Raw genomic sequence first — 14,280 nt, 5'->3', positions numbered from 1 at the left:
ATTTGTTCTTGGAGGTTCTAGGTTTGGTTAAACTTATCTCACCTTCCCCAGAGGTTACTGGGGGATATATCTTTTTTCTTATATATATATATATATATATATATATACACTATGCTGCCTTTAAATAAGAAGAAAAATTGGCTGTCTTTGAAGCCTGGATTCTTTAAATGTAGCAGCATTAGGTGTAAATCATGTTCATTTGCCACTTTTGGTCTTGATTTCACTTCTCAGTCCACGGGTAAAACATACCAAATTAGACAACATTCCACATGCAATACGTCATTTGTGATATATCTCTTGACCTGTAGGGGGTGTGGTAAGCAGTTTGTTGGGCTCACTACACGCCCCCTGAAAGATTGTTTTTTACAACATCTCAGGTCAATTGAAGATCCTGAGTCCTCCACGCCTGTGTCTCTGCATTTCAAAAGGGAACACAACTCGGATGTTTCCCTCTTGACATTCCAGTGTATCCAAGTTGTCCCTAGACACCCCAGAGGGGGTAATAGAGAAGATATTCTCAAAAAAAGGGAAGTCTTTTGGATATTCCAGTTGGATACCAGAGTACCAAGAGGGTTAAACTCAGAATGGGATGTCAATTTGTTTATTAAATAAATGAATATGTTTTAAATGTTTAGTTCATAATATTACTGTGTTCTAAATTTAATCCGGTAAATAAATATTTAAGTTCCTTTTTTTATTTTTTTATTTATTTTTTGACACCCCCCCCCCTTTAATCAAACAGTTAAATTTCCCAAGTGTGTTTGTAATTAAAGAAAATTAATAGGGGTGGAGTTACTCATGGTGTATATAAGGGCACATAGAGCTGTGATTAATATAATGGTTACTGAGGAAGTAACACATATGAAACATACGAAACATGTTTGACCTGTCTTGACCATATACATGTGTGAAATGTGTATGAAGCCATTATTGATGGAGCAGCAATAAAGTTTCTTTTTGCTTTTATATTGGAGAGTTTCTGATTTTTTGTTATTGGACATTGAGGATCCTACATTGGCACACAGTTTGGCAGCTTACCTTTGGGTCTGGAGACCGGGTGCAGTATTCCTGTTGTTGTCTTGTCTCTATATATATATATATATATATATATATATATATATATATATATATATATATATATATATATACATACACATACATACATATACATCTTTAAAAATGTATATAAAGCCCTTTGCCTGCCTTTTTATTCTAACACCTAAGATCTCATATCTTTGATCCCTTATAACTTTTTTGTGCAATAATTTCTTGGAATAATTTTTATTAGACAGTGTTGTTGCGAGTGTAAGTGTACTTTGTAATGTACTTTTGATGTGTTTTGTACAACTTTTTAATGTCGCGGAATAGTTAACCACAGCTCTGAGATTGCAGTAATGATTCTAGCGTATATCGTGATTGTGCTCAAGCGATCGCAATTGAGCTCAACTTGCAATATGAGTGCAATTTAACTTTCGTGCAAACAATTGCGAAAACCCAAGTGCAATAGTTTTTGCACCACTTGTAATCTAGCCCTATATCAGTAGATTAATTAGCAAATTGCTCAGATAAGCTATCACACCAAAGAGTAGAGGATATAGCAATACAAGCAATACTAATAGCTGCCCTAAAAAGGAAACTCATTTGCTAGAAAGCCATCATAAGAAAAGACTCGCACTCCCTATCCATAGGGACTTAAAAAAGAAAAATACTATACTGAAAAATACTATACAGGTATACCTCACTTTACAGCGCTTCGCTAATACATCGCTTTGTGGAGTTGAAGTTCAACCTCCAAGGATTTTGAAATAGTGCTGTAATCAGGGCCGTCTTTAATATTGACTGGACCCTGGGAAAAAAAATTCTTGGGCCCCCCCTACCCCATGCAATTTCACTCTCCACCCCAACATCCCAAAAAACAACTAAATCAATTATTTTATTTTTTTATTATTAGCCCAGCGGTGGATCATCCACTGCTGGGCTAATCATTTTTAAAAAATGAAATAAATTGCAATATGTGAAACTGGACCTAAGCAGTATTAATAAGTAAATAAATATATAAATTCATCCACTGTGGATTCATTTAATATTCTTTTGAATGTGATTCTGGTGTGAGGTTAGGTGGTTAAAGAGATTTAGGGCAGCCAACAGGAGCAAAGCAAGGTAAAGACTGAGGAGGAAGCATGGAGGTGCAGACAAATATAAGTTTACTGACTAGAACAGCAGAACTACTATGGGAAGCTGTAAAATCTGAGACAGAGAGAAAACAAAAACTATAAAAATAAACCTTACATTAATGTGTGAAGTATCAGCATGACACTATACATCAGCCACAGCAGCACATGTCACTTCTTTGCTAGGAACAAGTTCCCTCTCACCCTGCACTAGACAATGCTGCATGGGGAGGGGCGTGTGTGCACTCACTTATTCTTCCCACTGACACCTTTCTACAAAGCACTGTTCCCCTAACAAACTTCAGTTAGTTGATCTTAGGGCCACAGCAGAAAGAGCAGGGCTAAGGGGACCAGCAGACTGGATGCTGTCTGTCCAAGGCTGCATGGATACAGTGTGAGATGAGTCACACAGCCTCAAGACTGAAGAGAGCAGTGTATGCAGCTGCACAGATGCTCAAATCCTCACGTGCTTGCCGCTCCAGCTTTCTGCTGCATGCGCCTACAGTCCGCCCTACCCAGAAACAATCCCCACCACCAGAGCAGTTACCTGGTAACAGTGGTAACCCCAGTAGGACCTTTTCTGATGCAGTGGGAATGGCTGGATGCAGAGTTAGGGCTTTACATTCAGTGCTGCACAGTGCACATCTAAAACAGCACATGGCACTAGCTTGGCATGTCACATGACACCGGCACGGTCTGGCACAGTTTTAAAAAAAAAAAAAAAAATATTTAAGCAGAGTACTTTTGACTGTGACAGTATTAGGACTGAATGTGTGTGTTCCCCTGGCAAATTTTACTACAGTAATTGACAATATTTTTTTCCCCTTAATGTGTACAAAATGTATGAGATTTACTTTTTTAAGGCTTATTTGTGTATATGATTTTGCGTTTTGAAGCCACAACCTGATAAAATGGGTTGAGCTTGTGTGTATAATCAGACCTCATTACTTTATCACATTGTGTACATATACATGCTTTTTTTTAATCTTATATCTGTCCGTAAACCAATCACCAAACTTGGACAGAACAATGGAAAATTAACAGTTTATTACCTTATCCCTTCTATACTCCACTGGGAGTGTAATTTCTTCTGCTGGGTGTGTTTACACAGATTATTTATAGTTTGGCCTTAAAGGGACATTATACACCCATTTTTGTAGGAGGCTATCCTTTTTAGTATGCAATGTAATATATGCCATCTAATGTGCTATGTTTGTAGAAGCGTGTATGTATATATTTTTATAAAGTAAAGATCCCATTTTGCAATATACTTGCCAAACCCAGGTTGCCTGGGGGAACGTAAGCCATAGCCTGCGCGCTCCCTTTCCATAGCCTGCTCGCTCCTAGTGTGTTCTAAACAGTGGAGGCTCCTCTATAGGAGCACAGGCGCACGTGAAACCGCTGAGAGAGAGAAAAAAAAAAAACGAGAAAAAAAACCAAATCCTTTTTGGCTGAATAAATCTAATTTTTTCAATAGCCCCCTATCGGAAAAATTAGATTTATTCAGCCAAAAAGGTTCCAGTCCAATGCTATTTTTTACTTCTATCTATCGCACCGCACGTGCGATAGATAGAATTATAGGCTTTAAGCCCTTTGCACTTGTTTCCTAAGTGCCTGCAGCGCCGCCCCAACCCAGCCCCTAACCTTCTTGCTGTGCGAGAGCCACGTGACTCTCTGAGTACGTGATGAGGACGTGTGGAAGGAGGAGCCTGGTCGGCACAAAACAGCGGTGAAAGTGAGAGGAGAGTCTCCAGATATTATTCTCACCTTTACAACTCTCAGTAGCCAGTGGTAGGTGGGTTGGTAGCTTTGCACCCCGATTTATACATAAAGCACCCCCAAACCTCAGAGGGGTTAAATACCCTGATTTTGTAAGGAAATTCCTGCTAGAGCAGAACAAGTAGACGGGTAAAGAGGGAAGTACCACCCTATGTCCTTGTGGGGCAATCAATAGAAAGGTTAAGGGGAAGTACCACCCCATGTCCTTGTGGGGGAGTAAGCAGTGGGGTAAAGGGGAAGTACCACCCCATGTCCTTGTGGGGGAGTAAGCAGTGGGGTAAAGGGGAAGTACCACACCATGTCCTCGTGGGACAATAAGCAGAGGGGTAAAGGGGAAGTACCACACCATGTTCTCGTGGGGCAATAAGCAGAGGGGTAAATGGGAAGTACCACACCATGTGAACCATGTGAACCCCCATTTGAATAACTCACAAGACGCCACTGGTTCTAAAGCAGTGCGCATGTCGGGATTCCCTGATGACGTCAGGGGTAATAAAAGCTTGTTCACGGCTGGCTGCATATCTCTGTGTTAAGTAACTTTGACTTCAAAAGGAAGGCATGGCACAGTTTTAGGTCTAAGCTGGAAGAGCATCAGCCGTTGGTGTAAAACGGTAACATCACACAACGTGTCTTAGCGCTGGAGTAGTTACAATGCAGCAGATCCCAGCTGTTAAAGCTGTTAATGTCCAGTGCTAATACATGTTGTGTGATGCTGTCGTTTTGTATCAACGGCTGATGCTCTTCCTGCTAAGATCCAAAGCCGTCCTTTTAGATACATGCCGGGAGCTTCCACTTCAACTTTGCATGCAGTTATGTTGGAGTGTGATTTTAGATAATGGGGTATATATAATGTATATAACAGTGATAAGCGCGTTCACATTAAGTGTCACACATGGGCATTAAATAATGTGGGCGTAGATAAACTATTAGCATGTTATCCACTATTGTCCTGAGGGCGTGTTTACAGGCAGGATTGATCTGCCTTTCTTTTAGTGCGTGTTATCATTGCTTTGTATATATCACATTGGATACTTTGCAATAAAAATATTATTTTATCCAAACGTTTATTTTTTATGCCAATGGGATCATATATTTTGCTTATTGTCCTTATTGCCTAATATCTAAACATTTTTTGAGTCTACATTGGCCCTTTAAGGCCCAAAACTTTCTGGATAGGTGGGGATACCACAGGCTAAATCAACTATTTCAAATGCCAATATAAGGGTAATGGAAATACTTCTAAACAATTTAATACACTCCAGCAGGTAAAGTGGATCATTGGAAACAAATTAAAGAGGATAATTTTTTGTGAGTAATTTGTCCCTTTAAACTCAGGAACCCTAGGATCCCTTATCAGGTTAAAACAGAAAAAAATATAGTATGATTCTGTACGTTGATCAGAGACCAACTCCTGCTCAACTAAAAATACCTCAACCTTTGAGGACAAATCAGACAAACCAAGGTCTGCAGCTTAACATATTTAGATCTATTTAAATCAGATAAGCAAAATGAAGGATTATTTGAAACTGACCTTTTTTAGGCTTACTTGAAGGAGGCATAGCTGCCAACATTTTAGACACAATAGAGCATACAAAATCTTTAAATCCTGGAGCGAAAAACTGAAGACCTACCCTGCATAGAGAGAGGAGACAGATACCTTAAAGAGACATAAAAGCCAATTTTTTATTTCATGATTCAGATAGAGCACACAATTTTAAACAACTTTCCACTTTACTTCTGTTATCAAATGTTCTTAGTTTTCTTGTTATCCTTTGTTGAAAAGCGAGAATGTAAGCTCAGAAGTGTGCACGTGTCTGCAGCTCTATATAGCAGCAGTTTTGCAACAATGTTATACATTAGCAGGAGCACGAGATGTCAGCACTATTTCCTGTCAGGTAGTGCTTCAGGCACGTGCAGGCTACCAACCTAGGTATCTCTTTAATAAAGAATATAATAAGAAGGAAGCAAATTTAATTAAGTTTTGATTGAGTGTCCCTTTAAGGAAAAAAGGCATAAGCATAGAACCTTACACCCCAGTAATGTAGCTCTTGACAGTATAGAAAAACTTACCGCCTCCACAATAAAAGAGTGTATGCACCCATAAAGAGATATGCGCTAACCCGACATAGCATGATAGTGCAGAGCGGAAAGACCGAAGAGTATATACTAAATGCTCAAAGCATGATACAAAAATCGTACAAAATCAATAGTGCTATATAGGCGCGTGCGTAAAGCCGACAGACACTAAATAAACAAGATTCAGGAAAGTAAGTGTAGGCACTATTCGGTGGCTATGTATAAAAAATATAAACTTTATTTAGTATTGCAAGTTAAAAAAAAATCACAGACATGGAAGTCGACAAAAGAGGGAATCAGTCGTATACATTTTGCGCCTATGTCTATGAATAAGCGTCACTAGAGACAGATACCTTAAAAACACGTAAGACTGATTCCCTCTTTTGTCGGCTTCCATGTCTGATCTTTTTACTTGCAATACTAAATAAAGTTTATATTTTTTATACATAGCCACTGAGTAGTGCCTGCCCTTACTTTCCTGAATTTGTGGTTTTGGCGGTGTGATCTGCTACCGCTACGGCACTCCAGGCTCTTGGGAGGTATCTGACCTTTGATCTCTTTGCTTGCACATCCGTTGATGGCTGCCGTGTTCCGGATAACTTGGACTACATAAACAATGTATGCAAACAAAGCCGACGCACGCTAAACAACAATAACCTAAATAACGTCCTAAAAAATAAAAAATTGCACTACAAAAAAAAAAAACATAGGTTAAAAAAATATAAGGTTCCTGCAGCCAAAAATTCCATACATAACATATAACTCCCACTGGGTGTAATTGTGACATTACCCAATATTGTATAAGCTTCCCTCTGTCCAAACAGTAGCTCTCTGAGGGGAAAATGGGCCTCAAATTGGTCTGAGGACCCTCTTACAGAAGAACACCTGGTGCACCTCCATTCTTCACCTACCTCCTGGAAAGATAAGACTAGTTTACCAGTGAGGTGGGAGGGTTTTTAAGGTCTCTTAAAGTTTTGGGAATCTTTGTCTCCTCCTAGAGGCCAGGAGTATAATTCCTAGGAGTAAAGGCTCATGGACTCTCACCACTTTTATGAAAGAAAATATGTACATACACATAAGTGGAAAGAAAACATTCAAGTTTTCAATAATCATACTGCTGTAAAACTTACCCTTCTGCTGTGTCTCCTCTTCAGGTCAACTCTACTCACCATATGCACCTCTGTTAAAGGGGAAATGTTGTAAGGGGTCGTTACTGTAAGTACAGCCAGAGTGGTCTGTTCATTTGTTGACTATGGTCAGTAACTGTAACCCAATTGAGTGCGGCACTAAACAGCTACATGTTTATGATATTGTCTTTATAAATGATTAAACTGCAAAAGCATTTTTTGTATTGTTGACTTTTTTCTAAACTTACAGAAATATAGAGAGATAATTTTACACTAATTATCCCGATGACAAAATAAACTATCTTGCATACTTTATCAGATTTGCTAAAATCCATGTTAAGACTGAAAAGGCAATTTGACATCTGTGCTTCTGAAAAAAAAGATTTGTATGTTGTGAACTAACAAAGGAAACATCAAAGATCAATATGATAAATACTTTATATGATTTAAAGGGACACTAAACCCACATTTTTTTCTTTCATGATTCAGATAGAGCATGTAATTTTAAGCAACTTTATAATTTACTCCTATTATCAATTTCTCTTTGTTCTCTTGCTATCTTTATTCAAAAATCAGGAATGTAAAACTTAGTAGCCGGCCCATGTTTGGTTCAGAACCTAGGTTACACTTGCTTATTGGTGGCTAAATGTAGGCACCAAAAAGCAAGTGCTATCCAGGGTTCTGAACCTAAATGGGCTGGCTCTTAAGATTTATATTCCTGATTTTCAAAATAAAAGATAGCAAGAGAACAAAGAAAAATTGATAATAGGAGTAAATGAGAAAGTTGCTTAAAATTGAATGCTCTATCTAAATCCTGAAAGAAAACATTTGGGTTTAGTATCCCTTTAATAACAAAGAGAAATACCCCAAAATGTCTGATTACATAAGAGAAGGATCACAAAAGCTTTCAGCATTGCTTACTTGATAATATCAAACAGGTTTGTCCAATGAAAAATATGGACTGGAGCAAAAGAATAGATAAGAAAACACAGTCAAAATTGTTTTACAATGTACACTAAAATATTTAACTTCATCATACCTCCATCAGAAGATCAATCTTTTGACTTTTGGTTGAAGTTGAATGGATTATAAACCACTGCCACATATCTTACATTATCATTTATAACTGGCTGAACCCGACAAAAGCAGTGAAACACATTAAAAAGTATAAGATTACAAAAATCCCAGCCACTGAGTCTTAGAATCAAAAAGTTTTATTCTTCAACAAAGGATATGATCAAAATTGATCTTTCAAAAAGCAATCATGAGTATCAAGGAAACATCAGGTGTGAGTTCACTCAAATCCACACATACCCCATCCACCAAACACATTCGTACTAACCCTCAGCAAAATAAAGAAAAACATCAAAGAAAAAACAATCATCAGAAACAAAATTTGCAATGTCACTCCCAGGGCGTCCCCAGAGAGTGAATGTTACGACACCACCCACTCAGGACCTCAAAGGATCAAGAACCATTGTGAGTGTCCACTCAATCTTCAACTCTGTAGTATTATATTAACCAAGAGTGTCTCATGTTAATCGTGGCAACTCCCAAAACAAGAATGTCTCATTCGTTATAGAGCCTCCAGCTGTAACAATATGTATCTGTTTGAAACCATCAGTAATTTGTCTACTTGCCACTGTATAAAAGTGGTCACAGGAGATGTGAAATATTATGGTATTTGTAATCCATCATAGTAAATGCTGGTAACGGCTATAGTGACAAATCTTGTGATTGTTGAAATCTTTTGGTTCAGATGTCCCTTTAACCTGACGTGCTACCGGCCATACATTGTATTACGGGGAGCTATGAACGTAGTAACGGCCCAAACACACACCCTTTTCACACTTCACTCACGGTATTGTGCACTGTCCCTTTATAGCAGAGGATGTATCACACTCCACATTATCCTTTTCACCAAAACTGCGAGTATCTCATACCCTCGTGGCAGTTCATAACCATTAATGTGTTGTGAATGTGTTGTAAACAAAGCAAATGCTTGAACATTGGTATTACCTCCTTCAGCATATATGAGCATATGTCGGTAGTGCCGTGAGACTCTCTGTCTTCAGTGTGGTTTCTATTGGCCCCCCGTATAGGTATCTAGTCTCACCTCGCAATTTCTGTGGCTTAGGTAGCACGATATCCAGGTAACTGTGGTGGCGTCTCCTCGTTCCGACGCGCGTTTCGGGACTCCGCCCCTTTCTCAAGGAATTTGCAGGTAATGGGGTGGAGGTGTGCCTTAAATAGAATCAATAGTAATCTCATTGGCTGCTCGCATACACACCCCCACTCTAACGTCACATTCTACATTCGTGTTTGTGAAAGCATTGCTGAGATAGAAAACGAATGAATCTAAGACTCACAAATAGCTGGTGATCGCTACCGATCAGGTACTAAATGTGCTCCACATTACTCCCCAGTGAAAATATGTCAATATATGACACCTTCAAGATCAAACCGCTGTACTATCTCTGTTCAGGGGATTATAAATGTATGTATATAGAGGCATCCGCGGCAATTTTCAATTGTAGCTCTATATTTGCCATCAATCAACGTACCTTACACGAAACATTCCCTCTCATCAGTATTCCGCGCACAGCGTGTTTAATCAGTATAAGTTAATATTTCATATTTACCGGGGGTCCCGTCACGGGATATCCTATTTGTGTGAAACATTAGGGAGACTATATGCAGTCGGTTAAGGCAACGCATGCTTATTCTCACAAATGTGATATTTCTAACAAATGAATCATATAAAAGAAACTACTCGAGTTAGTGTATATCCGGACCATGTGCATTGTTGCATCTTTCTATCCAAAGAATCAATTAATCGGCTCAGACAAAGCCTATCCCAAGGGTCTCAAAGAGCCCTTACCTACCCTATTCTAAGTTGTTTCTCGCAATTCTAATTTCTATAACAAATGAGTCCTACAGAAGGAACTGCCCTTATGTCATCAATTCTGCTTCAACGTATTTATAGGATAGATGGTTAATTCTATCCAAAGAAAACTAGATCCCATACATCCTACGTAGATATCGCAGGACTACCGTTATTGGATCTAAGTGTCCACAAGTTATAATTGATTTGAACCTCTATCATGGCTCTATACCCTGTGTATTGTTGGAATGTCATGTCCAAAGCATCGCAATTCTTCATACCCTTTCCTACTTCTCTTCAGTTTTTCATCTTTTAGAGAGGACATATTCAGAGAAGGAAATTCGCCAATTAAGAACTATTAAAAATCTCAGATGAAATTTCCCCAGGAAATGTCTCTATTGAGACCTCTAGGGACCATGGTATCCAATTTTTTAATCCATAGTGCCTCCTTACGGAATAGTATTTTCTGTCTGTCACCTCCCCTCCGTAAGGGGGAGACCCCATCAATTACTTGGAACCTTAATTGGCTCTTGTTGTGTGCCAATCGGGTGAAATGATGGGCCACATTAAAAAGTATAATAAGCTAATAACACATGTTCATTAACCGTTTCATGCCCAACATTGAAAAAGAAAAATGTAAACTTATATGACAGCACAATGTTTCATAAATGCTTCTAATTTTGAAATGTAAACGTTAACCGAAAATAAACACAAATTAATTCAGAAGATGTTTCTTTGAAATAAAGAACATATTTTTTTTTAATATTTTTGTTCTAATTGGTAAAATGGTGGCAGTGTTGGGAAGCCATTTTCAGTGCTTGCCAAAACTGCTCTAACTTAGAGCCCAATTATATAAACCTCTCCTGTCTGGTGATATTAGGTAAGGAGTCTAATCAATACTGTGAGGTCCCTCAAAAAAATTTAGAAAGGCAAATGTTAGTTTTAGAACACTTTATCTCACCATCGGTTCTGTCAGTGAAGGAAAGACAGATAAATTGTAACTTAATGCTCAAAAAACTCCCCAAAGATTTTGCAAGATTTCTTTCCATGCCGGTGAGTTTTTAATCATCCGGCCCTTAGTCAGTGCTATTTCTGAGTCTGTGAATTTGCCATTTCCTTCTTTGTCCACTGCTGACATATTAAACAGTAGTTACATCTTGTCAACACACTTCTGATTTGCTATATAAATAATGCTGTAGATTTTAAAACTGAAAACAGAGGACAAAATATTATAAGTGCACATGACTTGTCAGAAGAAAACAATGTGTTGATTCATAGATACTTAAGAGCGGCCTGATTGTGAAGGCGAGTTTATGCCGACATTATGGTTGAAATTCTTTGAACATCACTTCCCCTATATTTTTTTTACAAATTGGTTCCTGCCATTAACATCTACAGTTGCGTTAAAAATGCTCAATACATAAAATCTGACACATAAAATGCAAACTTATTGCTTACTGAATAAAAAATAACTTTGGAAATAGACTTGAAAGTGTAAATGTTGGTAAGTGTAAAATATTCACGTCTTTAATATAGAAAAATAAGTCTTGCTGGATGGAATGAGGGGCTGACTGTGGGTATTCTAGGTTGTCCTAAGGACATGGTTGTGCTTTTTCATCTACTCTTATGTCAAACATGTGGAATTCATAAATGCTCTGCGTGACGTATCTCTTGTCTTGGTCGTACAGTCTTATATAAAGCTGATCGGTTGAGGTTGTCTCAATTTTTTTTTGTCCTTTTTTGTTATACTTTTTCCAAGTTTTCTTTAGTGTATATGTTAAAGTTGACTGTTGTATCATGGATGATTCCCATCTTTTTAAGATGCAATATGAGCTTGTTCTATACACAAATAACAAGACAATAACAAGATAGATGCTGCTTCTTTGATTATAATGGAGAGTCACTTGCAACTTGTGAATCTGACGAGGAGCAGGTACAAAACTCTTTGGACTGCACAATATTCAACTTATGATATTTTGGGAAGATATTAGTTTTACTATTTTTTTTATTTTTTTTGTTGAGATAATAGTTTCACAATTTTCTTTATGAGAGATAATAGTTTCACAAATTTTTTTTTTTATGAGAGATAATAGTTTCACAAATTATTATTTTTTTGATGAGAGATAATAGTTTCACAAATTATTATTTTTTTTGATGAGAGATAATAGTTACACAAATTATTATTTTTTTTGATGAGAGATAATAGTTTCACAAATTATTATTTTTTTTGATGAGAGATAATAGTTTCACAAATTATTATTTTTTTTGATGAGAGATAATAGTTTCACAAATTATTATTTTTTTTGATGAGAGATACTAGTTTCACAAAAAAATTTTTTCTAGGCCAATGTTTCAAATGACTTAGCTGGTAGTATATAGTGTTATACTTGCCTACATACTTTTCCCCTGTAGCTATGTAAGCCCACTCTGAATTTCATGGCTGGTGTTCACATACAGGCAATACAAAAACATCTCACATGACATCATCGCCCTCCGACATTCCCTCAGTGCACCAGTTATTTAAACAATAATGTGCATACGTGGATAAAGGGATGGCGACCCATGTACACAAGCTTGTTGTTCTTGTCATTCTATCATTTAATATATTTATATATTTTAACAAAAATAAAGATGCAGGACTGATTTTTTTAAGTATAATATGCTACTTCGGATATTTTACTACAAGTCATTATTTTGGATGAACTTTCCTTAAGGGATATGGAACCCAATTCTTTTCTTTCATGATTCAGATGGAGCATGCAATTTTTAATAAACTTTCTAATTTACTAATATAATCAATTTTCTTCATTCTCTTGGTATCTTTATTTGAAAAAGCAGGAATGTAAGCGTAGGAGCAGGCTTTGGTTTAGCACCCTGGGTAGTGCTTGCTGATTGGTGGCTACATTTAGCCACCAATCAGCAAGCGTTACCCAGGTTCTGAACTAAAAATGGGCCGGCTCCTAAGCGTACATTCCTGCTTTTCAAATAAAGAGAACAAAGAAAAATTGATAATAGGAGTAAATTAGAAAGTTGCTTGAAATTGCCTGCTCTATCTAAATCATGAAAGAAAAAAATTGGGTTCCATATCCCTTTAACTATTAAAATCAAGCTCTGCCTTATAACAGTTAAATAACATCTCACCAATTCTATTGCTTGATTAGATTATAAAGCCAAGATTATATTTTCTACAAATATTTTCTACATCTTTTTTTGTAAATTCCATCACTTTTTAAAAAAATCATTTTTACTTCATATACAATTGATAATTATTGGGATATAAAAATACAGCACGTATGCTGCCCAGCACAGCTCTATAATGTGATGCAATGCTTCTTAAGTAGGTCAAATTAATCAGTTCCTACGACGACTCATCACAGGAAAAAAAAAGCTTATTTAGTGTTTCTTCATTTGATTTTTAAGCTTCGCCAGATGACTCAGACAAGTGTCCCTCCATTCTCTCCTTGCCTTCAGCTGATCCTTTTGATTAGGTTTATCTTCCCATAGTGCCTTGAATGACACAGAACATTTGCATGAATTAGTCAACATAAATTTGCAAATTGTGCGTGCAATACATTTCTATAAAGTTGCCTCAAAACTCCAACAAATTATCGTACTTACTGGTTTTACAAGATATGATAGACATTGACACACATTATTATTTCACAATATTTTATCTTAGAGCACAAGAAAAAAAGGAAATTTATGCTTACCTGATAAATTTGTTTCTTTTTAGATACGATGAGTCCACGGATTTCATCCTTACTTGTGGGATATCGCCTCCTGGTCAGTAGGAGGAGGCAAAGAGCACCACAGCAGAGCTGTATATATAGCTCCTCCCTTCCCTCCCACTCCAGTCATTCGACTGAAGTTAGAAAGAGAAAGGAAAAGCCAAGGTGCAGAGGTGACTGAAGTTTAACAAAAATAAGACCTGTCTCATAAAACAGGGTGGGCCGTGGACTCATCATATCTTAAAAGAAACAAATTTATCAGGTAAGCATAAATTTCCTTTTCTTTTTAAAGATACGATGAGTCCACAAATTTCATCCTTACTTGTGGGATACAATACCAAAGCTACACGGATGAAAAGGGAGGGACAAGACAGGGAACCTAAACGGAAGGCACCACTGCTTGAAGAACTTTCCTCCCAAAAACAGCCTCAGATGAGGCAAAGGTATCAAATTTGTAAAATTTGGAAAAAGTGTGAAGAGACGACCAAGTTGCAGCCTTGCAAATCTGTTCAACA

General features: G+C 37.3%; 1 protein-coding gene across 1 annotated transcript in view; it reads right to left on the bottom strand.

The window, feature by feature from the left end:
* Window positions 1-12,024: 12,024 nt before the first annotated feature.
* The window catches only part of CRYL1 (crystallin lambda 1), a 582,977-nt gene continuing 580,721 nt past the window's right edge, over window positions 12,025-14,280 (bottom strand). Inside the window, exon 8 of the mRNA XM_053708526.1 lies at window positions 12,025-13,544. Within this exon, the coding sequence (XP_053564501.1) occupies window positions 13,431-13,544 (114 nt within the window). The 3' untranslated portion in view covers window positions 12,025-13,430. The remainder of the gene's footprint in view (window positions 13,545-14,280) is intronic.

This window comes from Bombina bombina, chromosome 3, assembly GCF_027579735.1.
Source record: "Bombina bombina isolate aBomBom1 chromosome 3, aBomBom1.pri, whole genome shotgun sequence".
Lineage (NCBI taxonomy): Eukaryota > Metazoa > Chordata > Amphibia > Anura > Bombinatoridae > Bombina > Bombina bombina.
This window is presented reverse-complemented; position numbering and strand designations above follow the sequence as displayed.